The sequence below is a fragment of the Dipodomys merriami genome, unplaced genomic scaffold (assembly GCF_024711535.1).
Source record: "Dipodomys merriami isolate MVZ:Mamm:240054 unplaced genomic scaffold, mDipMer1.0.p SCAF_4, whole genome shotgun sequence".
NCBI lineage: Eukaryota > Metazoa > Chordata > Mammalia > Rodentia > Heteromyidae > Dipodomys > Dipodomys merriami.
In genome coordinates, this window is record NW_027205603.1 from 10,433,075 (window position 1) to 10,457,617 (window position 24,543).

Genomic DNA, 24,543 nt, shown 5'->3' on the forward strand with positions numbered 1-24,543 from the left:
ATTAACAGTCTTGATATTACCATACTGATGTTCAGGTAACCCTTATTTGACTTAGTAATAGCCTCAAAGTGCAAGAGTAGCATTGCAGAGGAGGCAATCAGGGCATACATATGGAAGGGTCGGTTCAACCTGGTGCTCTGTGACACACTGCAAGAATATTGGGAAAAACAATTCTTTCAAGTTGGGTATAGGTGTCTCACCTGTGATCCTGAGACCTGGGGTATTATGGTTCAAAAGCTAACTTGGGCAGAAAAGTCTGTAAGACTCTTCCAGTTAACCAGCCAAATTTTGGCTTGAAGTGGTAGAGTGCCACCTATTAGCAAGAAAGTCAAATAAGAATGTGAGTTCAAATCCTAGTACTAGAATCAAAGGAAAAAAAATAAAAGTCAAAGAAAAGAAAAGGAACAGTATCTAGAGGGCTTGTACTATCCCCACTTTTAGGCATCTCTTGGAATCTTAGGGCATGGCATTATGGAAACGGGACTACTGTGAAATGTATAAAGAATTAAGAATTCTGTATATAATGTAGAACATATAGAACAGGACTGTAAACTATGCACTAAGAAAATTGAAAATAAACTAAAATATCCACAGTGCTTCTAGGTAATTTTATAACTACTTTTCCATGTACTTCAAAATTTTTGTTATGTTATTTTATAGAACTCAATGAAAGAAGCAATATATAATGAGTAAAAGAATTACTTTGTAAGATAAAACAACCTAAGGTGTAGTTAATGCCTGCCTATGTAGATTTGAGAACAATTGTTTTTTTTTTTTTTTTTGGGTCCGGTCGTGGGGCCTGAACTCTGGGCCTGGGCGCTGTCCCTCAGCTCTTCAGCTCAAGGCTAGCGCTCTACCACTATGAGCCACAGCGCCACTTCCGGCTTTTTTCTTTTTGCTTATGTGGTGCTGAGGAATCGAACCCAGGGCCTCGAGCATGCAAGGCAAGCGCTCTACCACTGAGCCACCTTCCCAGCCCGAGAACAATTGTATTTTTAAAAAAGGTTCCTTGAGTAATGAATTTATTAATTTTGTGGAGACACATTCTATAATCCAGAAAGGGAAAACTTAAGAAAAACAATATTGGGGCTGGAAAGGTGGCTCAGTGGTAGAGCGCTTGCCTTGCATGCATGAGGCCCTGGGTTCGATTCCGCAGCACCATATAAGAAAAAAGAAAAAAGCCAGAAGTGGTGTTGTGGCTCAAATGGTAGGGCATTAGCCTTGAGCTGAAGAGCTGAGGGACAGCCCCCAAGTCCAGAGTTCAGGCCCCATGACTGGAACCAAAAAAAAAAAAAAATGGTATTTATTCATTATTTGCCCAAGGGAAGGGACATTAAGGTAGCATGAATAGATACTACTTTTCCTTTATATTTAATAATAATGTTTTACTTGTCATTGTTTGCTGAGGATTAATATACATAGTATTCATGATAGGATACAAATTTTACTTTAGGCTTTGCATATTTTAAATAGTCCTTGCACCAGCACTGTGAGATCATTGGTACCATCCCCCTTTTGTAGATGGGTTACAGGAAGTTCAAAGAGGTTATGTAATTTGCATGAGGGGGTAGGATTTGGACTTCTACTCTCACATCATGTTAATCTTCTAAAGAGGAATGTTTATTTTCTTGGGGTGTTGGTGAAGGAATAATATCAGGTTTGATAATTTACCTTGTTAACTAATCTCCCAGACTGTTGCATCCATTTACTTTGGTTCTTTTGCTGAACAAGGAAAACTTGGTATCATCCTGATTTGATCTCGTAGTCAGTGGGAAACTGGGAAGCATGGCTTAGAATGGTGACAGTGCTCTCACTAGGTAGATATACTTTTGTTTTATACATCTACTTTTATATAATCACATTGGATAGTAATTAAAACTTGAATTTAAACAATGTTCTGTTGGCATTTACCCATACTAGACTGTTAAGATTTCCATCTGTCCTCTTGATTTTAAACTCACTGGGCGTTTTCAGTCTCCTCGTTAACTGGAGTTAGCAGTATTCAACACAACTGATATACTTTCTTTGGGGTCTATTACACACACAGTCGTCAAGACTTAGTCCTAGGTCCGTTTATGCATTTGAAACAGGGTCTTATTGTATTGCCCAGGCTGGTATCAAACTTGGGAGCCTAAGTGATAATACCAGCTTGGCTTTTAAAGTGCATAGATTATGCAGGCCATACCACCAGCTAGATGAAACTCTAAGAAAAGGATTGTTAAAAGCCTGAAGGATTAATGTGGTGGTACATACTAGTATAGCTATTCTGGAGGTGGAACTTCAGTGGATCACTGATCTAGGCCAGCATAGGCAAAAAGTTAATGAGATCTCATCTGGACTAACAAGCCAGCCCCTGGCACAAACAGAAGAGTTATCAGAAAAGTCACTAATGGGAAAAGGATGGGGGAGAGGAGCTAGATAGGTGATGGAGCACCTACCTAGCAAGTGGGAGCCCTTCGTTCAAACCCCAGTATCACTTAGCAGGCAAAACAGTTTTTTTACCTTCTCATGAATGACACTAGCAAGGGAGCTGCGATTCCTAAAAGTCATGAAACCAAATGCTTATCAGGTTTAGAAGATTGTAGCTTTTAGATGCACTGCAGATTCATCTTTTTCCGTATGTCAAGAGGAGCATAGTTTTTCATCTAGTGTTTTGAATAGCCTCCTAAAGGCTCTTTCTTGCCCACCCATCCTCATTTCAGTCCAGTTGGTAGCAGAGGGGTTATCTTTTTAAAAAGAAAACCAATAAATGTTTGTTGAATGTGCTATTGGAATAATAACTTTTTTTTTCCCCCGTGCCTGACCTGGGGCTTGAACTCACTGCCCTTGAGCTTTGTTTCCCCTTTCAAGAGTAGTGCTTTACCACTGGCTTTTAAAGGTAGTTAAGAGTCTTATAGATTTTCCTGCCCTACCTGGCTTCAAACTGTGATCCTCAGACCTCAGCTTGCAGAGTAGGATTATAGGCAAGAGCCACTGGCTCCCAGCTAATAAGCAACTTTTATATGTATCTTAGGTATAAGTCTATTCTTTTTTTTTTTTTTTTTTGGTTCTGGTTGTGGGGCCTGAACTCTGGGCCTGGGCGCTGTCCCTCAGCTCTTCAGCTCAAGGCTGGCGCTCTACCACTTGAGCCACAGCGCCACTTCTGGCTTTTTTTTTTCTGCTTATTTGGTGCTGAGGAATCGAACCCAGGGCCTCAGGCATGCAAGGCAAGCACTCCACCACTGAGCCACCTTCCCAGCCCATGTCTATTCTTTTTAATAGCAGGTATACTCTTTTCATTAGCATGCACTTCTCCATCCTGACTTATCAAACTTCTTAAAAGGGCCCAAATAGCCACATTTAGCGATTTTCTGAAATCTCTGTTTTCTACATTTGTCTTTTTTTTTTTTTTTTTTTGGTCTTGGGGCCTGAACATTGGGTGCTGTCCCCCAGCTCTTTAGCTCAAGCCTAGCACTCTACCACTTGAGCCATAGCTCCACTTCTGGCTTTATCTGCTTATGTGGTGCTGAGGAATGGAACCCAGGGCCTCATGCATGCAAGGCCAGCACTCTACCACTGAGCCACCTTCCCAGCCCTACATTTGTCATCTATACGCCTAGTTTTATCTGCCTGTCTTGAACGTTTCTGATTCTAGTCCTTTTCTCTTGATTATTTCCAGAATATATTTTGGGATGTCCATTTTTGTTCCTTCACTTTTACTAGTGGCCATATCAGATTTAATAAATTGGACATTAGTGGGGGCAGGGTGGGTTATGTAAGTTAGTGAGGAGATAATGGACACAGTGCAGGGTGCTGGGAACTCTGAAGGATGAAGTGTCTATAAACAGTCCAAAGGTTCAGCTAGTTTGTTGCTGTTTCAGAACATACGGATGTAGTATTGATAATGTTTTTCAAGAGAAACTGGAAATCTAGACTTTTTAATATGAAATTTAAAATTTTTAGTGGAGACCAACAGCGATTTTTTTTTTAAAATCAAGGCTAATGTTCTATCACTTGAGCCACATCACTACTTCTGGCTTTTGGTGGTTAATTGGAGATTAAGCATCTCAAGGACTTTCTTGTTCAGGCTAACTTAGAAACGTGATCCTCAGAGCTCAGCCTCCTGAGTAGCTAGGAGTACAGATGTGAGCTACTGGCCTTGGCCAGTACAAGTCTTCTTGAGTTTGCATACTTTTAACTTAATGTGATTCTGGCTTGGAGATTTGTGACTCCAGACCTGGTATTTGGTTAAATTTCAGGCTCATTGCATTGTGTTCTGGACTAGACCATGATTATCTTCCTGAGGCTCAAATGAATATCAGGAAATAGTTTTAATTTTGGACTCAGACAGCTGGCTGCTTAAGCCCTGATTCTGACACCTACTAGATCGCTAAGCCAGTCACTTTATTTCTGTATACTGCTGTTTGCTTGCATATAAAATGAAAGTGTTTACCTTGTTGACCTATTCCTGCACATAGAAGCCAAATACTGTCAGCTGTCCACCGTTATTTCTGTTTTTGGACTGTTATCCCACTTAAGAGTGCTGATTAGCTGGGTGCTGGTGGCTCACGCCTGTAATCCTAGCTACTCAGGAGGCTGAGATCTGAGGGTCGCGGTTCAAAGCCAGCCTGGGCAGGAGAGACTGTGAGACTCCTATCTCCAATAAACCACCAGAAAACCGGAAGTGGCGCTGTAGCTCAAGTGGTAGAGTGCTCGCCTTGAGCTGAAGAGCTGAGGGACAGCGCCCAGGCCCAGAGTTCAAGCCCCACGACCGACAAAAAAAAAAAAAAAGAGTGCTGAAGAGTCATTCCAGACTGCTGGATCATTTTTCCTTTTCAGATCTAACTAGTAGTTATCTGGTCCCATGACCCTGTCTCTTGACTACAGTTACCTTGGTTGGAGACTTAACAGCCACTGCCTGCAGTTGGTTCTTTATTCACCAGTGATCACACCAAACTTATCTCTAAATAAGCATATTTTCTCTGCAAATGTTCTTTTATTGCTCCATACTCTTTCTCTGTATTTAGTGCGTAAGGAATATAGCTGGTCCTTAGAGTTTAGCCTACTCTCTGTTGTTTCTCCCTCCAGTCATCCTTCCCTCTGTTCGGCTCTTTTTGTAGTGCCGCCTATAGCTTTAACAGCACCATTTCTGACTTCCATATTCTCTCATGAGGTCAGAGTTAGATAGTCCCCTTTTTGTGCAGTCATAGACCTGTGAGTAAATTTGTCATACCATTCTTTTTTTGGCGGGGAGGGCGGGGGTTGGCCTGAACTCTGGGACTGGGCACTGTCCCTCAGCTCTTCAGCTCAAGGCTAAGGCCACAGTACCAGTTTTGGCTTTTTCTGCTTATGTGGTGCTGAGGAATCGAACCCAGGGCCTCATGCATGCAAGGCAAGCGCTCTACCACTGAGCCACCTTCCCAGCCCCTGTCATACCATTTTTTTTTTTTTTTACAACTTTTTGCAATAGTCTTTTTCCCCCCACTAAGCTTCTTGAAGGCAGATAGCATATATTTTGAATAATCATATGAAGGATTTAAGAATAGAACTGGTAAACTATGAATTTTGAGCTACTTGCAGAATGGGTAAATCATATTATTTCTGCAGAGATTGCAAATATAAAAAAAAATAAAGAGGCTTAATTACAGGCATTCCCCCCCGTCTCTGGTACTGGGGCTTGAACTCAGGGTCTTGTACTGTCATTGATCTCTTTTGCTTAAGGCTGGAGCTCTACCACTTGAGCCATGACTTCACTTTTGGCTTTTTGCTGGTTATTTGGAGCGTCTCTCTGATTTGTCTGCCTGAGCTGGCTTCAAAGTGCAATTCTTAGATCGTAGACTCCTGAGGAAATAGGAATTTAGGCATGAGCCTCCAACACTGCACACAGTTGCAGTTTTATGGCCTTTAAAAATACTCAAATTCTCTTGCTTTGTTTAAAGTACTGTAGAACTTTTGTTTTGGCAAGGGGGGTGGTACTTCGCTTTGAACTTGGGCCCTCATGCTTGCTGTGCATGTACTCTACCAGTTGAACTACATACCTTTTTGCTTTAGTTATTTTTCAGGTAAGGTCTCACTTTTTTTTTTTTTTTTCCCCAGTCAGTTATGGGACCTGAACTCAGGGCTTGGGTGCTTAAGCCCTTCAGCTTAAGGTTTGCACTCTGACTTTGAGCCACAGTACCACTTCTGGTTTTTGAGTGATTAATTAGTGATAAGAGTCTTAAGGGACTTTTCTTCCTGGGTAGCTTTGAACCATGATCCTCAGATCTCAGCTTCTTCTGAGTAGCTAGGAGAGTCATCAGCACCTGCCTGGAGTCTCATTTTTTTACCCAAGCTTTCCTAGACATTGATCCTCTTACCTGAACCCCCCCCCCCTCCCCCCCCCCCCCCCCCCCCCCCCCCCCCCGTGTAGCAGGGATTACAAGTATATACCACCGTGCCTGGGTTTTTGATCAAGATGGGATCTTGTAAACTTTTTGTCCAGGCTGACCTTCCAAGTAGCTGGGATTACAGGTGTGAGATATTGTGCCTGGCTTTTTAAAAAAAAGTGTCAGTATTTATGCTCTTTAGAACAAAGTAAGTTGCACTTGTATACTTGATATAATTTACAAATTATTATTGCCTTCTAGGGCTGTAGTTTTTTTTTTGTTTTGTTTTGTTTTAAACTGCAGACCACTTAGGCTCTTACTTTCTTGCTTTCCTCCTATTAAATGCCAGGCTGTCTTGAATTTCCTTTCCTCTTTCCCTCCAGCTCCAATTTGTAGCAAGGTTTCTCATACTCCATACTGTCAATACTCTGGGCCAGGTAATTCGTTGTCCTAGATGGTAGTAGCATTCTTTGCCTCCATCCATTGAGTAGCACTCACTATGTTTGACAGCTGAAAATGTCAGCAGACACTGCCAAATTTCTCTTTTGGGTAGAAATTCCCCTGGTTAAGAACTATTTGACTGTGAATGTTCCTATCTTAAATCCTCAAAGATTTGTCTGTGAGATTTTTTTTTTCACCAGTGGTCAGTTTTTCCCATTTAAAAATAAAGCTTATTAGCACTAGGTGCCAGTGGCTCATGTCTATAATCCTAGCTACTTAGGAAGCTCAGAGAATCTTGTTTGGAAGCTAGCCTGGGCAGGAAAGTCCATAAAACTCTTATTTCCATTTACCACCAAAAAAAAAAAAAAAAAAAAAAAGCCAGACATAGAGCTGTGGGTCAAGTGGTAGAGTGCTATCCTTGAGCAAAAAAGCTTCAGGATAGTGCCCAGGCCCTGAGTTCAAGCCTCAGGACTATAGTATGCAAGTACAAATGCCCACATACCTATACACACTCTTCTATTTCCCCAGTACACGGCTCCTCTTAGACTCATTTTCTTTTTTCTTTTTTTCTGATTTTCTTTTTTAGCATGAATAGCTCCAATGTCCTAACTTCTTTTTTCTTATTTTACCCATGATGCAATGGGAAAAATTTTTTTAAATCAAGTCTACTACCATCTTTTGTATCCTATGATCTCAGAATTTGAATGGGGACCACCACCTAGTCACCCACCCGTCATCATGACTTCAGCTCTACTCCTCCGCCACCTCTGCTCACTGCCCCAAACAGCGTTTATTCTTTCACATAACTGTCTAGAATATGCCTTGAGCTTTATTCTCACAGGTATTTGTTTACTGAATTTCAAATCTGGTCCTGTACTGCTTTATTTTTTACATTATAGTCTGTCTCTCTTTCTTTGTTTTTTTTTTGGGGGGGGCAGGGGGTTTGGTCCTGGGTGCCGTCCCTGAGCTACTTTGGCTCAAGGCTAGCTCACTACCACTTGAGTCACAGCGCCACTTCCAGCTTTTTCTAAGTAGTTTATTGGAGGTAAGATTCTCACGGACTTTCTTGCCCAGGCTGGTTTCGAATCTCAATTCTCAGATCTCAGCTTCCCTGAGTAGTAACTAAAGATTACAGGAATGAACCACCAGTGCCTGGTTATAGGCTTTCTTGAACAAGGCTTGTTCCCATCTAGATCTTAATCATGATTTCTGAGATCTGAGCATATGTAATTTGAAAGGCTTACTGAGTGGTTTTTTAAAAGAGAATTATTTCAGAACCGTTTCATTCCTCTTAGGAATTCAAGGCTAGCTCTGTACCTCTTGAGTCACAGTGCCACTTTCAGCTTTTTCTGAGTAGTTTATTAGAGATAAGAGTCTCACAGACTTTCTTGCCTGGGCTGGCTTTGAACCACGATCTTCAGATCTCAGCCTCCTGAATAGCTAGGATTACAGGCATGAACCACCAGCCCCCGGCAACACTTAGTATATTTTTGACAAAACTTTGATGTGGTCCTTGTCTTTTTACCCAAAATATTGTGCCAAATGAAGGCCAACTTTGGGTTTTGTTTTGTTTTTTTTTTAAACACTAACAACATTTACTTTTGGGCTTGGGCTAACGGAGAAGTATGGGTGCTCCAGGTTATTGATTATTGATGTGCATCTGTGGTAAATGGAATGTATAAACTATTCTAAATGAATGTCTTGCAGGCATTTACAACAGCAGTGATGTAGCAGTGTCCTTCCCAAATGTTGTGTCTGGCTCCGGCTCCAGCACGCCTGTCTCCAGCTCTCACTTACCTCAGCAGTCTTCTGGGCATTTGCAGCAGGTGGGAGCGCTCTCTCCTTCAGCTGTGCCGGCTGCAGCCCCTGCTGCTGCTACAACTCAGGTAACTCACTACAATTCTACATGGTAGCTGCATTTACATTTTTTACCCTCAACTGTGCCAGAGTTTGAACCCAGGGCCTCATACTTGCCAGGCAAATTCTGTAACCACTTGAGTCACTCTCCCTCTTTTGCCTTTTTTTTTTTGTTGTTGTTTTTCAGGTGGAGTCTATTTGCTTTTGTCCAGCACTGGCCTTGAACCACAGTCCTCCTCCTGGAATAGCTGGGGTCAAGGCACAGTAGTACCTCTAGCTTACTGAGTGATGTAGGTTGTCACTAATGTTTTGCCTAGGAACTGGCCTGGAAATTCATTCTAGTAGCTGGGATTACAGCATGAGCCACTATGCTTGGCCTGAGTTGTCATTTTTATTTTTATAGTCTGGTTGGAGGAAGAAACATGAAATAGAGCTTTCTGTAGGAGTTTGTGAAATAGCTTAGCTGGTACTAACATGCTAGTGAAAATAAGAGACTTGTTTACATGATTTTTAGGAGAAGAGGACAGTGAGTATGTGGGTACCATCCAGTTCTTTGCAGCTTCTGCATTCCTCAAATTGTCCCGATGATTAAAATCGTAATTTCAAGAGAGCGCTTAGTCTTTCAAAAGTTGGATTCCCAAAGCATGCACTAATTTTTGCACTTTTGTGCTTTTTAAATTTTAAAAAAAAACATAAAAATTTGAAGTTAAATCTTTAGAAACAGCACAGGAGGAGGTATGGTTTCTCTCCTAGTGGCAGATACTACGTGTTCATAAATACTACAATTAATGTGAATAAATAGGCTCTTTCATTATCATTTTTACTTCAATTTAGACCTATAGCTTGATAAGATAATCTATTCCATAGTGCCGGGCGCTGGTGACTCACGCCTGTAATCCTAGCTACTCAGGAGGCTGAGATCTGAGGATCGCGGTTCAAAGTCAGCCCGGTTCAAAGCCAGCCCGGGCAGGAGAAACCGTGAGACTCCTATCTCCAATAAACCACCAGAAAACTGGAAGTGGCACTGTAGCTCAAGTGGTAGAGCGCTCGCCTTGAGCTGAAGAGCTGAGGGACAGCGCCCAGGCCCAGAGTTCAAGCCCCACGACCGACAAAAAAAAAAAAAAAAAGATAACCTATTCCATAGGAATGTTTTAAAAGCAAGTGTGAAGTAGGAAAAAGAAAATTCTGAACAGGACAGTAAATGGGCAAAGGTATTATCCTTCCTTCCCTCCCTCTTTCTGTCCTCTTTCTCCAAAGAAAATAACTTAAGATTCCCTAAGTGTGTATTTTAAAATTTTATTTGAAATTGCTTCTAATGCTGTGTTTATTTCTCCAATGATTTGTACTAGTGACTAATTAAATTAATTAGGTAGTTGTTTGTAATTTTCTGTAAGTTTGAACTTTGCAGCTGGGGATAGAGCTCAATACTAAACATATCGCCTAGAGTATGTGAGATCCTGGATTCCATTTTTTAGCACCACAAAACAGAAACAACAAAAAAAATGTTCACGTATACATAACTTCTGATGTTTGAGGCTTTACATGCATCTTTCCCGACATCACAGCACAGCATCAGGTTATTTTTAATTCATGTGTGTTAGTGATGCAGCGCAATCACTGTTGTAACTGAGCTACATCTCAGAATGAATGATAGATAGTGCCGCCCAGCAAATCTACGGAGTGATTAGTAATAGAATAGCATCTTTGGAGATGAAAATTTAACTATTTGATGAACCTCTCAACCTAAATTAGGGGAATTTGATTATTTTGGGAAGGTTTTACTTGAGTTTATACCAGTAGAAAAATGAAGTGTTGACATAGTAATTTGGAATTAGAGTGAAAGAATAAATGAAAGAATAACTGAATAGTGTTACCCCTTTTTATTACAAATAGTATGATCTCTGTTTTTTTTGTTTGTTTGTTTGTTTTGTTTTGTTTTGTTTTTGGTTAGTTGCAGGGCTTGAATTCTGGGCCTGGGCTCTGTCCCTCAGCTCTTCATCTCAAGGCTAGCTCTACCACTTGAGCCACAGCTTCACTTTGGGTTTTCTGAGTGGTTTATTGGAGATAAGTCTCACAGACTTTTTCTGCCCAGGCTAGCTTTGAACCTAGATCCTCAGATCTCAGCCTCCTGAGTAGCTAGGATTATAGGTGTGAGCCACCGGCACCTGGCTTTGATCTCTTTTTTAATTATATGTAGCCGTGTGCTTTTTGGAAGCTTGATATTCTTGTACTACTTCTCATACATGACTTCAGAGTGTATTTTCTTTTCTGTCTTTATAAAATTCCATTTAAATTATTCTGGTTAATTCCAGGCTGAATTAAGCAAAAATCTAATTTCTTCTCATTCATTATATTTGTCGGTTTAGGGATTGGCACTAGGGAGAGGTGGATGGGAGAAGTGGTTGTAAAGAGAAATTTATAGCTGTAGAGAAAATTCCATCTAACATGTGATTCAACTGAAGAACAAAGAAATCAGAATTGCAAGTTATCTAGGATTCAGTCCAATTAAAATCTTTACTTTGTATCTCCTTTCTATGTTTGGGTAAGATGAGTCTCATAAATAGGAGATCCAGTTAGATTCAAATGCTGCATTCTGAGATGACTGCATCTGCGTTTCTGTTTGGCAGTAAATGCTTCCTACCTTGAAGCTCAAGCTTATTTGGTCTGGTTTATCTGGTGCTGCTGTAGCAATCATCAGTCTCCAGGCAACTGAGGCACGCTGACCTCTCAGTTGAACTGACTGCAGAACTACTTCAATTTAGCTGCTTGAGACAATAGTAATTGAGTGTGAAGATGAAATATTCTAGAAATTGTGCAAGCAGAAGGATACAAAAATACTCTGGTAGAATTAGTAGAACTCTTACAATGAGTAATTGAATCTTTTTTGTGTGTGTGTGTGTGTCGGTCATGGGGCCTGAACTCTGGGCCTGGGCGCTGTCCCCCAGCTCTTCAGCTCAAGGTTAGTGCTCTACCACTTGAGCCACAGCACCACTTCCGGCTTTTTTTTCTGCTTCTGTGGTACTGAGGAATCGAACCCAGGGCCTCATGCATGCAAGGCAAGCGCTCTACCACTGAGCCACCTTCCCAGCACCTCTTTTTGTTTTCTTCAGTGACATCTGTTTTAACCCTTCTGTGGCTTGTTTGACTTCAAACCATACTGTCCATTTTGGTTATAGGCAGTCATAGCATCCTGGCATTTTATTTAGATATGCTTTGTAAGTAGTTGATATATAAAGTGAGACAAGTGTGGTAATATAAGTGGGCCAAAAGAAATGATCAGTGTTTGAAATGTAAGTCTAGAGATCTTAGCATAGTTACTAAGAAAACCTTATGTTTGTGTAGCATGTGCAAAGCTCTTGGTCCCCAGAAGGTGGAGGGAAAAAAACGAAAGAAAACCAAATGCAAATATGACTAGAGAATAGAAAATTAAATTTGAAATAACTTTGACAATGTTTCCCTGTAAAGTTTAGAGAAAGTGATCAGTTTTAGTGTCAGGGCTGATGTTGGCAGCATGAAAATTCAGGGGTTCACTTTTACTCGTTTCAACCTTCACTGTAAGTAAAGTAGACAAACCTCCTGTTTGGCTTGTCTTATGTATTGAGACTGACTCTCTGGGAAATTTGCAGGGAGGTAGAATCAAACCAAGAGTAGCTCGTTTTAAGCTTTTTTAAAAAATTGGGGGAAGTGGCGCTGTAGCTCAAGTGGTAGAGCGCTCGCTTTGAGCTGAAGAGCTGAGGGACAGCGCCCAGGCCCAGAGTTCAAGCCCCACGACCGACAAAAAAAAAAAAAAAAATTGGGGACAAAAAGATGACAGTAACATTTGTAGAGAGGGAAGGAAATTGATTGTAACGCTTGTTTGAACAACTTTTTTGTAAAAATCTATTTGATCAGTTTTGTATTCTTAAAATCTTTTTTTTTTTTTTTTTTTTTTGCTTTATATATTTCTTCCACAAATCATCCACATTGGGATTTATCAGAGCATTATTGAAAAAATAGAATGCCTGAGCATATGATTGTTAATGATGTTCTTATGGTAATTGTTGTTTTGCAAATGACTGATAGGGAGCCCACATTAGGATCTATCAGTAATACAATTACCATTATAGTTCTTTAGTGTTACTAGAAGGTAGAACTCCTGTCCATACAATTGTTAATGATATGCTCTTCCATTGTTGGATCTTGAGTAGGAATGTAAATTGGGTTTTGTAGGAGTACTATTAATTTTTCATGTTTTCTTTCAAATCCCACTGTTGTCCACTTATTGTATTCTGTTTTGTCTTAGGAAGAATGTAAATACTTTCGTTTGAAGGGTGATTTATTAAATAGAAGAATTTAAAAGTGAATAATGAAAAATAACTGCATTGCTATTATATCTTGCATTTTGAGTTGTGCTTTGGATACTATCATCATGCATATGTTCTCATGCTTCCTTATTACAAGAATGAGTGTTTAAAAATCAGAATTAATTAAACTTCCAGTGCATATAGGATATACAGATCTTTTAGTATTTTAAAATACAGTTCAGTGACTGGAATTTTGCAGAGTCCTAACGTTTTCTCCTCAGCCTCAAATATATTGTTTTCCAGTACTATAACTTGCATGCACAGTTTGGGAGATTATCTTAGACATAGCCCTCTGTTTCTTTTCGGTTGATGACTGATAATGACTCTGATTCCATATGAGAAAACGCTTCAATTTCTTAGGCAGATTTAATTGACTTGGGCGAGGAGTGAGTGTTGGGAGAGGTGAAAGGGAGGATTTAGACTTGGTGAGATTGAAAATTTCATCTGTTTTGAATGCTTTCATAATGGTTTGTAATTTTATAGAATTGACCTTTCTGAGAAAAATCAGTTTTGGTAACTTTTATAATGTCACTTACTATTGGATGTTAAAAATGTTAATCAACATTGCAAGGTCACATGTCTGGTAGGTGGGAAATCTGGAAGCTGTACTGTCCAGCTCTTTAGTCCACAATATCATTTACCACAGTTGTGAATTTCTGTTTTGCTGAGAGGTGTTATTCTGAAAGACATTTCTGGGAATTGTACCATGTCTGTTTGTTACACAGTGTCAAGTAGCAGAAATTTTGAGTCAGAATTCTTTGTTTCCAGGGTGTTTGCTGCTTCCTGGTGTTTTCTTGGGTAGTCTGTTTTTGTGAGCTTCAACTTTTTTCATGTTTAAAACAGGAATATAATAAATACCTGTCCTTCCTGCTGTCCTGGTATATTTTGAAGCACAAATACAGATCATAAAGTACGTTAGAATTAATGTAATTTCAGTTATTGCAGAAACACCTGGGTTTATAGTGAGAAAAGAAACGGTTCAGAACACTTCCTTTATTAAATAAATGTAGTATGACTGTTTTCTGTGAAAATTCTTTAATTCTGTGCTAATGTAGATATATTAACTAGCCAATTTATGTTCAGCTGTGGATCAAAGTCTTTCCCAGTTTTAAAATTATGTCAGTAGCTTGTCTTTCTCATAGGAACCTAATTTGCCCCTGAACATAAGGGATACATTGATTAGATATTAGACAATTAAGAATCCTATTTAGAATTGGTTAGTTATTCTATACAGTCTTGCTGTCCAATCATGAGTGTTCAGTGATGGTTTAACTACATTTTAATCCCTCCTACTATTTTTTGGAAACTCAATTGTAGAACATTGCAGCATTAGCCTAAACAATGGTTTTGAATACATTAAGCTCCTAACAATTAGGGAGCAGTTTGGGGCATTGAATAATGTGGAATGATGCAATTGAACCTGACAGCTTCAACAGTCAGTCTACTCATGGGACCAGAACGTTGTTCACACTTGGTTTCATCTCTCATCACATGCTGAGCATTAAAGCCTTACTGGTGGTAGCTGACATAGAAATGGGGTTTGTTATCAGGGTAGGTTTCATAGCATAGTATATGTTTGAATGAAGCTGGAGAACTGGTGAAACTTTGCATGATTAAATCCCTGTCTAATGTTCATTCATATTTTCTGCTTAACTATTCTGTTCGCAAACTGGAAAAAAAAATTAAAATGCTTGAATCCTTACATTGGATTTACAGTATTGCTATATATATATATATATATAACTCTTTATCTCCCCTTCTCTTCCTCTTTCCTTCTCTCCCTCTCCATCTTTCTTTCTTTTTTTGGTCGGTCGTGGGGCTTGAACTCTGGGCCTGGGCGCTGTCCCTCAGCTCTTCAGCTTAAGGCGAGCGCTCTACCACTTGAGCCACAGTACCACTTCTATCTTTCTTTCTTTTTTTGTCGGGGCTTGAACTCTGGGCCTGGGCTCTGTGCCTGTGCTCTTCATCTGGAGGTGAGCTCTCTACCACTTGAGCCACAGTGCCACTTCTGGTTTTCTGGTGGTTAATTGGAAATAAGAGTCTCATGGACTTTCCTGCCTGGGCTGGCTTTGAACCTCAATCCTCATATCTCAGCCTCCTGAGTAGCTAGGACTACAGGTGTAAGCCACCAGTTCCCAGCTGCTATATTTTTATATGCTGCATAATGAAGTATTTTGACCATCTAATGTTTCTTTGAGAAATAGGGCTTTAAATTTTTCTTATTCGTTTATGTGAGTTACATTTGGTTAAAAAAAATATGGAATGCTGTGTGAATTTGCATGTTACCCTTGCATGCTCGTTCGGGATCCATACTAATCTTTTCACCATACTGCTTTTAGTGTGTGTACTGTGGAAGTGAGCATGTAAAATAGTTGTGTGTGGGCCCACTGGTATAGAGGCTTGAACTCCAGACTTGCCAATCTTGCTTGGCTTTTTCCACTCATGACTAGTGCTTTTCTAGTTAGGCCATACATCTGTTTCTGGTTTTTTGCTGGTTTATCAGATTTATCTGCCTTGGGCTGCTTCCACCCTCCACAACCAGATCTCAGCTTCCTGAGTAGTTAGGATTTGTAGGTGTGAGCTAACAGGGACAGGGGAGAACTACATTTCAGTCTTTGAAATATATCACTGTAGGGCTGGGAAGGTGGCTCAGTGGTAAAGCACTTGCCTTGCATGCCTGAGGCCCTGGGTTCGATTCCTCAGCACCACATAAGCAAAAAAGAAAAAAGCCGGAAGTGGTGCTGTGGCTCAAGTGGTAGAGTGCTAGCCTTGAGCTGAGAAGCTGAGGGACAGCGCCCAGGCCCAGAGTTCAGGCCCCACGACTGTATTCACCCCCCTACTCCCCACCCCACCCCCCAAAAAAAGAAATATATCACTGTATAAGGAGACAATTATTAATATAATTTCCTAATAAAGTTCTTGGAAGAATGAAAAACACAATAGCTTGTGAAGTAATCTTTTAAAATATCAAGCTAAAGGTAAATGCTTTTGTATATATTAACTCAGTTCTTGCTATTATTTTTCTCATTTTAAAGATGGAAATTGAGGACATAGAGATTTATTAACTTGCCCAGTGTGATACAGCTTAATATGTAGTTGGTAGAGTGATAAAAGTTATTTCTTTTAAAAATATGTATGGATTGGGGACTGAGGATGTAACTCAGTGGTAGAGCACTTGCGTAGCATGTGTGAGACCTTGGATTTTTTTTTTTTTTTTGTATGGATGATTTTATTTGGTGAAGCAATTAGATTCAATATTATACTTTCAAAGTCATCAAGGTGTTTAGGGTACTAAGGTTTATGTAGTTTCTACAATTAGGTCAATTTTGAATTCTTCAGTTACCTTGGAAGAGTTAATCTTGCTACTCGGTTTACCACTAAGAGTCCTTGGATTCTATCCCAAGTATTCTAAAACAAATATCAGACACAAAAAGTTAAGGACTACCGTTCGGGTTCAAGTGGTCAGCATCTGCCTAACAACTGAGAGGCCATGATTTCAAAATTCAGCCCCACGCCTTTCTGAAAGTGTGTATGCACCTATGCTCATGAGTTGAGAATTTTTAAGAATATATAATTTAGTAAATCTGACAAGATTTTGAAAGCACATTTTAAAATCATGTGTCAGTGCTGGAAACTTGAACAAGGCAGCTGGTACATTTTAGAACTTTACTTGAAATATTTGGCTTGAATGTTTATTGATGGGTTAACTGTGAATGCTTAAAAAGCTTGCTTGTTCCTATATGAGAAAAATATGATGATGCAAACCTACCTTTAGATGGATGACTGTAAATACTTTCCAAAAATGAAAGTATTTTTGTAGGAGAAGTACATGTGTCTAAAACAATACCCCTTTTAAAAACTCTGATTTTCAGATAATCAAGCAGACCTTACCTTTTCTTCCTTTAGAACTATCTCCTTGGAATAAGCCAATTCATTAGGTACTGCTTAACCGGGGTGCATTACAAGTATTTCTGTAGCCATAAACAGACATTTGAAATGTAAGAGGTTAACTATTAACCAGTGAAATTTCAACCTGAAATAATATTCTAATCTTGTTAATATGATATGCTAGTCTGCTTAGAATTTGTTTTGTGTTTGAATAGTACCTGGGTAAAGTCTTGGATTTTTTTCCTTGATAGTTGATGGATGAAATTACTTGAAGTTTGTCTCGTGTGTGTGTGTGTGTGTGTGTGTGTGTGTGTGTGTGTGTACTTGAAGTTTGTCAAGGGTGTGTGTGTGTGTACACTGGACCTGGGCTTGAAGTTTGTCAAGGTGTGTGTGTGTGTGTGTGTGTGTGTGTGTGTGTGTGTGTGTGTGTGTGTGTGTGTGTGTGTGTGTGTGTGTGTGTGTGTGTGTGTGTGTGTGTGTGTGTGTGTGTGTGTGTGTGTGTGTGTGTGTGTGTACTTGAAGTTTGTCAAGGGTGTGTGTGTACACTGGACCTGGGCCTTGAATTCAGGGGCCTAGGTGTTGTCTCTGAGCTTAAGGTTAGTGCTCTACCACTTGAGCCAATTATTTTGTATGTATGTATGTATGTATGTATGTATGTATGTATGTATGTATGTATTTGTGGTTTATTGGAGATAAGACTCTCAAGGACTTTTGTGCTAAAGCATCAGCAGAGTAGCTAGGATTACAGATGTGAACCCCCAGTGCCTGGCCATCAAAGGTCTTCTTTAACTGAGACAGATAAGCATATTTTGTTTAAATGTGATTTAGATTTACCTCAATAATCATTCAATTTATTTTTAATCTACTGGTCTTTGGGCCTAGCTTTAAAATAATTATGCTTTTCTTAATGAGGTTTTTACTACAGTATAAGAATAATTGTTATAATATATTGAGTATGGGAGTGATTCCTTTTAATTATTAATCCTAGCGGGGGGGGAAAGCCTCAGTAGATAATCACATATTATACGTTAAAGCAGAAGTTTATCATAGGTAGTATTAATTTCTTACCGTGAAATAATTGTAGCTTTACAGAAAAGTTGCAAGAACAATTCAGGGTGTTTACATATATATTGTAAATATCCTTCATTCAGCTTCTCTAACCTTAACAAAGCTCATGAATTTGTAGTACTAGCAGTATCTGTCTACAATAGCAATTCTTCTTGCTTGAATAGAATAAAATTGAAATGTTTTAAGACAGCTATTTTCTTCTCAAAAAGATATTTTATACCAGTTTTTCTGAAGAGAACTTATGGTACATTACTGTTTTCAATGCCCCTTAAAAAACCCATGTCCAAAGTAAGTTATTGAGGAATATAGGTATATTAATTTTCCCTTTATCCTTGCTCAAGATATCTTTTATATAAAAACTTTTAGTGCCCTGCGCTTCATAACCCTTGTTTTTGTAGGCTAACGTGGACTTCTGTCTATGCCCTTGAGTCACTTGGCACTTTCACAAGTATTTTTTGTCTTAACAAACTCATCTTTTTCCAACTCTCCCTTTTTACCTACCCTCTGTTGCTGAGATGTGGGATCTTTTCATTAAAATGAGGGGGATTTTGGCCAGGAGGCACCAACAGAAACGATTGCAAATCGTATTTTGGAACTCACGTCCACTTTGAAATGATGTTCTGGAAGAAATTAATGTCGAGTGGTGTAGATAGTAACATACCAGAAATAATCTTGTGAAATTAATAACTTGTTTTATTTCGTTATTTAGTCTGGGTCAGGTCTTGAGGAGTCTTGCTTTGCTCACAGTTGCAGTCCTATTGGCTTAGTCCCCAGTAGATGAGAGACGGATGTGCGCCACCCGCTTGAAAATTTGTTCACAGAAATAGAAGTGTTCAAAAGGGAAAAAGAATGCTCAGATTTTTCTCCCCCAAATGGATAGTTTTGGAAATTGGTAATTTATGATAGTATTTTCACCTTAGTTTATTCTTGTTAACTTTGACAAATAGTGTGGTGCATCCCTGTGTCCCAGCGGCTCAGGAGCTGTAGGTAAGAGAGGTGAGATCCAAGTTAGCTGGGGCAAAATCAGCAAGATCCCATCTCAAAAACAAGCTGAGAGGGGAGGCCAGAGAGTGTGCTGAGTGGACCAGATTGATCACAATACATTATGAATGAGTGAAAAGGTAACAAGACCACCCCTCTCCTGTGTAACTACTGTAAGCTAGTAAACAAAAACAACGAGAACCCCAAACAAAAAAAAGCACCTCGCTGAGTGCAGTGTGGTACATGTTTGTAATCCCAGCTACTCAGGAGGTGGAGGTAAGTAGGATCATGGTTTGAGGGTGGCCCAGGTAGAAAGTCAGGTTGAGGTGCTCTTAGAGGGTGTGGAGGGACTAAAATGAACTGGGTGCCAGCCCAGTGTGGTAGAGCACCTGCCTAGCTTGCCTGAGGTCCCGAGTTGAGTTCAGTCCCAATACTGGGGAGACACACAAAGGGGGAGATTTTCCTGGTTTTGAATGTGCTAAAGATACTTACGATCATTCTTTCCGATGGTTACTTTGCAGACCAATTATTCTAAACGGTTTTATAGTTTGATCTTTAGTATCTTGGGCCTAATGAATAATAGGAGTGCTAAAATAAAAAAGTGTCACTCTGAAATTAGAAGAAATCCTTGGCTGAAGAAACCTTCCTAAAAAAGGAATGTATTTCTGGCTAGTTTGGCTCTGTTGATTCTTATTAAAAGACTAAAGCAGTTCATGAGACTGCTTGTTGGAATGGAAAGGGTGTTTCCACTGGTTATTCATGCAACTTAGCCAGTATATCACATAGATGACTGCAGTCTGAAGGTGAGGACCGTGTCCTTGCTGCATGGAGGTGTGTGCGCCTCGGCAGTGCCCCAGTGTGCTCCCACATACTTTCGTCTCTTGCTGTGAGTTGTTCTTGCTGACAACAGACTGTCTCAAGATACTATTTTTTTCTTCTTCCTTTGAATTAATTTCCCAGTTCAAATGTGTTAGGTGCTTCGTTGATATTTGTAGAATTGTGGCCCCCCCCGCCCCCCAGCAATAAGAGTAAATTGGCTCTGGCTCTCTAGAGCCAGTGTTAAGGATCCAAGACCATTATAAGCACATGGGACTGGTAATATTTGGTCATTTTCTATTGGTTGGTTTGTATTTTTTTCCCTCTCAGTTATTTTATGAGTAACTGGAATTCCCATATGTTTCTATGCAATATTATCTTTAAGTTGAAATTAAGACTTGTACCGAAGGCTAATTTTTCAATAGGATACTGTAGTACAAACTGAATTCAAGCGTATTATTTGTAAGAAATAGATAATTGGAGTGGATTGGTTTTACACATTAAATTGTGAACTGTATACCCTTTGGAATAAAAAAGGAAGGGCAGGATTCTCCATCATGGATACTCTTTCTGTGAATTGTAAAAAGTGCAGTTTTCATGCTTAATAAATGTTGGCTAATGGCCAAAGCATGATGTCAGGATACGAGTCTATCCAGAAATACAGAGTAATATTTTGCTTGCTATAGTAAGTATGTCATCATAGTCTCTCACATGGTCTAATACATGTCAAAATGTCCCACATCTTTTTGTCCTCCCGTTTCTCAGTTTCTTTATGTTGTTAGAAGGGTGCTTCAGTTCTTGGAAGTCACTTTCAAGAGTTTTCTGAAATAACTTCAGTGATTTCATTTTGTAAAAGCTTAAGTTTAATTTCATTCATGAAAAAGAGGAATAGTTTAAAATAGTGGTTCTGTTAAATCTGAAAATTATTTCAGGCCTTAATAGCCTTCTGTGAGTAACAGTATTTTGTGTACAAGAGATATGCTTCCAAAATGTCACGTCTTAAGGTTACAATATTCTTGGAAAGTGGGAGAGTGTGCTCATGAAAGAAGGCATTTTTATTACACTGGATTATGCAACACTTTGGCCAGCCTCCCCAGCTTCATCTGTTTAAGGGTTCATTTTCGCTTGTTTGGCACAGATCCCAGTAGAGGCCTTCAGAATTGTGGTTAGCAACATGAATGAATTACAAACTTTGGACTAGCTCTTCAGTTAGTAGAACTGGCTTCCTGCCAAAAAGACAGTGCCTTATAAGGGGTCAGGGTAGAGCCGTGGTTCCTTGAGCCCTGCATTGTATAGAACACATACTTGTGATGCATGTTTGCTTTCTTTTAAAATAAAAACAAAACAAAACAGCAAAAGCAGCAGGCCTCCAAGGGATCAAAATAGGAAGTAACAAAATCATGTGCAGGTTTTACTAATGACAGAGTTAAGCAATGGAAAATATGGCTCTGTATAGTTAAAAGTAGATATTGAACCTTTTGACCTACTTATCCTGCTTGTGATGTAAGACACTGGAGCATTGGTTAAAACATCTGTTGCCTACTTGCTTGTATTTTCTAAATGGTTTTAAGACGATTAAATAATAAGTCCTGTGTCCATGTGGTTACCATACTGTGGGGTTTAGTGTTGAATGTGTCAGCTTGTAAGAAAAAAAAAAAACTGTAGTTATGTAACTTCAGAAATTGACATATTGGAATGGTAAAGAATGAATGAAAATTATTTTTCAAAAAACAAAAAGTGGGCTGGGAATGTGGCTTAGTGGTAGAGTGCTTGCCTAGCATGCACGAAGCCCTGGGTTTGATTCCTCAGTACTCCATAAACAGAAAAAGCCAGAAGTGGTTCTGTGGCTCAAGTGGTAGAGTGCTAATTTTGAGCAAAAAGAAGCTCAGGGACAGTCCCCAGGCCCTGAGTTCAAGCTCCAGGATTGGCTCCTCCCCCCCCCCCCCCCAAAAAAATGAGAAGTTTCTGCTGATATATTGAGATTGCAGGGAATTTAGTCACTATAGGAGGAAAATCAATATGGCATTTTCCAGTATAGTTCATTTAACATTTTACTTCCTTTTATTTAGGCAAATACCCTGTCTGGATCTTCTCTTAGTCAGCCACCATCACATATATATGGCAATAGATTAAATCCAAATCCATCAATGGCAGCTCTCATAGCACAGTCTGAAAACAATCAAACAGGTAAGTTTTGAAAGTTAAACTCTTAAAATGTCTTAAATTCGTAATCCCTCTCTCCCTTCCTCCCTTATGGGTCCTGAACTCTGGGCCTGGGCGCTGTCCCTCAGCTCTTCAGCTCAAGGCTAGCGCTCTCCCACTTGAGCCATATAGCACCACTTCTGGCTTTTTCTGCTTATGTGGTGCTGAGGAATCAAACCCAGGGCCTCTTGAAGGCAAGGCAAGCACTCTACCTCTGAGCCACCTTCCCAGCCCCTTAATAATTCTTTAAACTGTCTGAAATATAAATGTTTAAGAAGAGCCATCAGCAGGCAGGAATGCAACAATGTCTCCTGTGACTTTTGTGATTGATGTGTTCACTCCTCAGTTCTATGCAATGAAAGTAACATAACACTGGGTCTTTCCGTGAATAGCCTAAACCTTTATTTGCATAATTCATGAAATTGCATTACACAAACTTGGTTTAAAAAAAATCCTGTTAGAGAATTTCTACAGTGTTTAGTAATCCTGTGAATTTTTACCACTTGACATTTTGTAACATTTGCCTCTTGTACTGTTTTTAATGAACCACTGGATTTGCTTTGTTTCATTCCATCCTGAAGGATTTGTTGACATGTCCAAGTAGTCATGCCTGTTTGGGGGAAGGGAATGGGTTTAGTAGTTCACCAAGAATGGATCAGTCATGTCTTTACCCTTCAAGGGTCAGAGGTTACCTGACTCAGAATAAGGGGAGGACAACCACTAATAAGTGCAGGGAAAACACAAGTTACTTTTAAGAGGAAATATTCTGTTACCTCAAACATACTTAAAAGGATTAATTATTTTTGTCGTTTACATAATTCTAGTTTTTTCACTTACAATTTGGATATTTTGTGTTGTATATAATTTTATTCTTAGTGCCAGGATTCATGTAACATTTTTATTCTCTTGTAAGGCTCTATATAAATACATTTTATGATTTGTCTTGGGATGCAAAGTGTTAAAAAATACAAAGCATAAGGATTTGCTGTGATAAGCATACAGATTAGCTGTCGCAGCTGTGATTCATTACTTTAACCGTAGAAATTAAAAGTGGCTGAGGGGAGGGTGCTGCAGATTCAAACCATGCTTCTGTGCTGTAAAATGGAAAGGAATGAAAGAACAGAGCATATTCCATGGCCTTCCACACCCACAGAAACATGTAGGAACAACACTTTACATGCCACAGCTCAGCAGTTCTAAACTGGCAACAAGCTACGTCTACTACTTTCCTGGTAACTGGAAAGATCCTGGAAAAGTTTTAATGTGTGTTTTAGCAAAAAAAAAAAAAAAAAAAAAGTGAGAGAGAGAGAGAGAGAAAGAAAATCAGCTTAAAACCTTTTATCTTGTGAGAGAGTCACTTTATCAGCTCTGAAATATTTACACTGCAGATCAAGATCTTGGAGACAATAGCCGAAACTTAGCTGGCCGAGGAAGCTCACCCCAGGGAAGCCTCTCACCACGGTAAGTGATATTTACACTGCAAAGAATTGGCAAAGTGAAACACTGAGATTTGGAAACTTCTTTATCTCCTATCAGGAGGGTGTACTTTGGTGAGGCTCTATAAAAGCATTCTGTAGATAAGCATGTCTAGACAGTCAAGAAAAATGATTCTTAATTAATCTGAATATTAATTTAAACACATTATTAGATTTCTCAGCTAAAAGGAATTCATTTTTTTTTTTAGGTTTCCAATCATCTGTATATTTAGCTGCTGGTATGATTAATGCATTGGCTTAGGTGATTAGTTTTGCTTATAAGATAATCTTAAAATACCTTAAAGTTACAAGCTCAAGACTTCTGACATTGGGTTCAGTTTTGGTTACCAGTTTTAAAGGCAGTACATTTGTCTTCGGTTTGTCTCTAGTTACTGTTTTGCATAAATGGAACTCTTTGGTAGTAGTTCCCTAGTATCCTGTAGATTTTTAGGTTATTTGAAGCGGAGTGTGGAAAATACATTTCATGCTTTGAGAAATTATCTTAGATAGTGTATGACATCATTCTAGGAATTTATTAGGAATTTATTAGTCAGTGTGAGGCTATGGAACTTTGTGTTCCTTTTCTTCTAAATGGGGAGAATGGTGTGACATAGCACATTAAATGATAGAAAACAATGGACTTCAGTGGAATGCTTTTTTTTCTACTTGTTTGGATTTTGGGGGGAGGGGAGTGTTGGAATTTGCAGTCAGGCCTTGTGCTTGCTCTGCAGGTGCTCTGAGCTACTCCTCCAGCCCCACGTCTTCAACTTCTGCCCCTAGTTCTCTAACTTTTTTTCCCCCTTTTTTCTTTTGTTTCGTTGTGGGGCTTGAACTCTGGGCCTGAGTGCTGTCCCTGAGCTCTTCAGCTCAAGGTGAGTGCTCTACCACTTGAGCCACAGCGCCACTTCCCGTTTTCGGGTGGTTAATTGGGGATAAGAATTTCACACTTTCCTGCCTGGGCTGGCTTTAAACCCCGATCCTCAGATCTCAGCCTCCTGACCTAGCTAGTATTACAGGCGTGAGCCACCAGTGCCTGGCCTATTTCTCTAATTTTATAAGCTGACTTCAAACATCAGGCTGGGTGAGAATTTAGAAGGAAAAGTCTTTTATTATATGGGAAAACTTTTA

At 39.5% G+C, this 24,543-nt stretch overlaps 2 protein-coding genes across 10 annotated transcripts in view; one reads left to right on the forward strand and one right to left on the reverse strand.

The window, feature by feature from the left end:
- Positions 1 to 24,543, forward strand: part of Mllt10 (MLLT10 histone lysine methyltransferase DOT1L cofactor) — a 148,512-nt gene that overhangs the window by 108,445 nt on the left and 15,524 nt on the right. For all 9 annotated transcript variants that reach the window (XM_069990489.1, XM_069990487.1, XM_069990488.1 and 6 more), the window contains 3 exons: positions 8,493 to 8,671; positions 21,808 to 21,925; positions 23,329 to 23,401. In XM_069990489.1, coding sequence (XP_069846590.1) covers positions 8,493 to 8,671; positions 21,808 to 21,925; positions 23,329 to 23,401 — 370 coding nt within the window. The remainder of the gene's footprint in view (positions 1 to 8,492; positions 8,672 to 21,807; positions 21,926 to 23,328; positions 23,402 to 24,543) is intronic.
- Positions 22,378 to 24,543, reverse strand: part of Dnajc1 (DnaJ heat shock protein family (Hsp40) member C1) — a 189,185-nt gene continuing 187,019 nt past the window's right edge. The window contains exon 14 of the transcript XR_011365605.1: positions 22,378 to 22,550. The gene's annotated coding sequence lies outside the window, so the exon portion shown is untranslated. The remainder of the gene's footprint in view (positions 22,551 to 24,543) is intronic.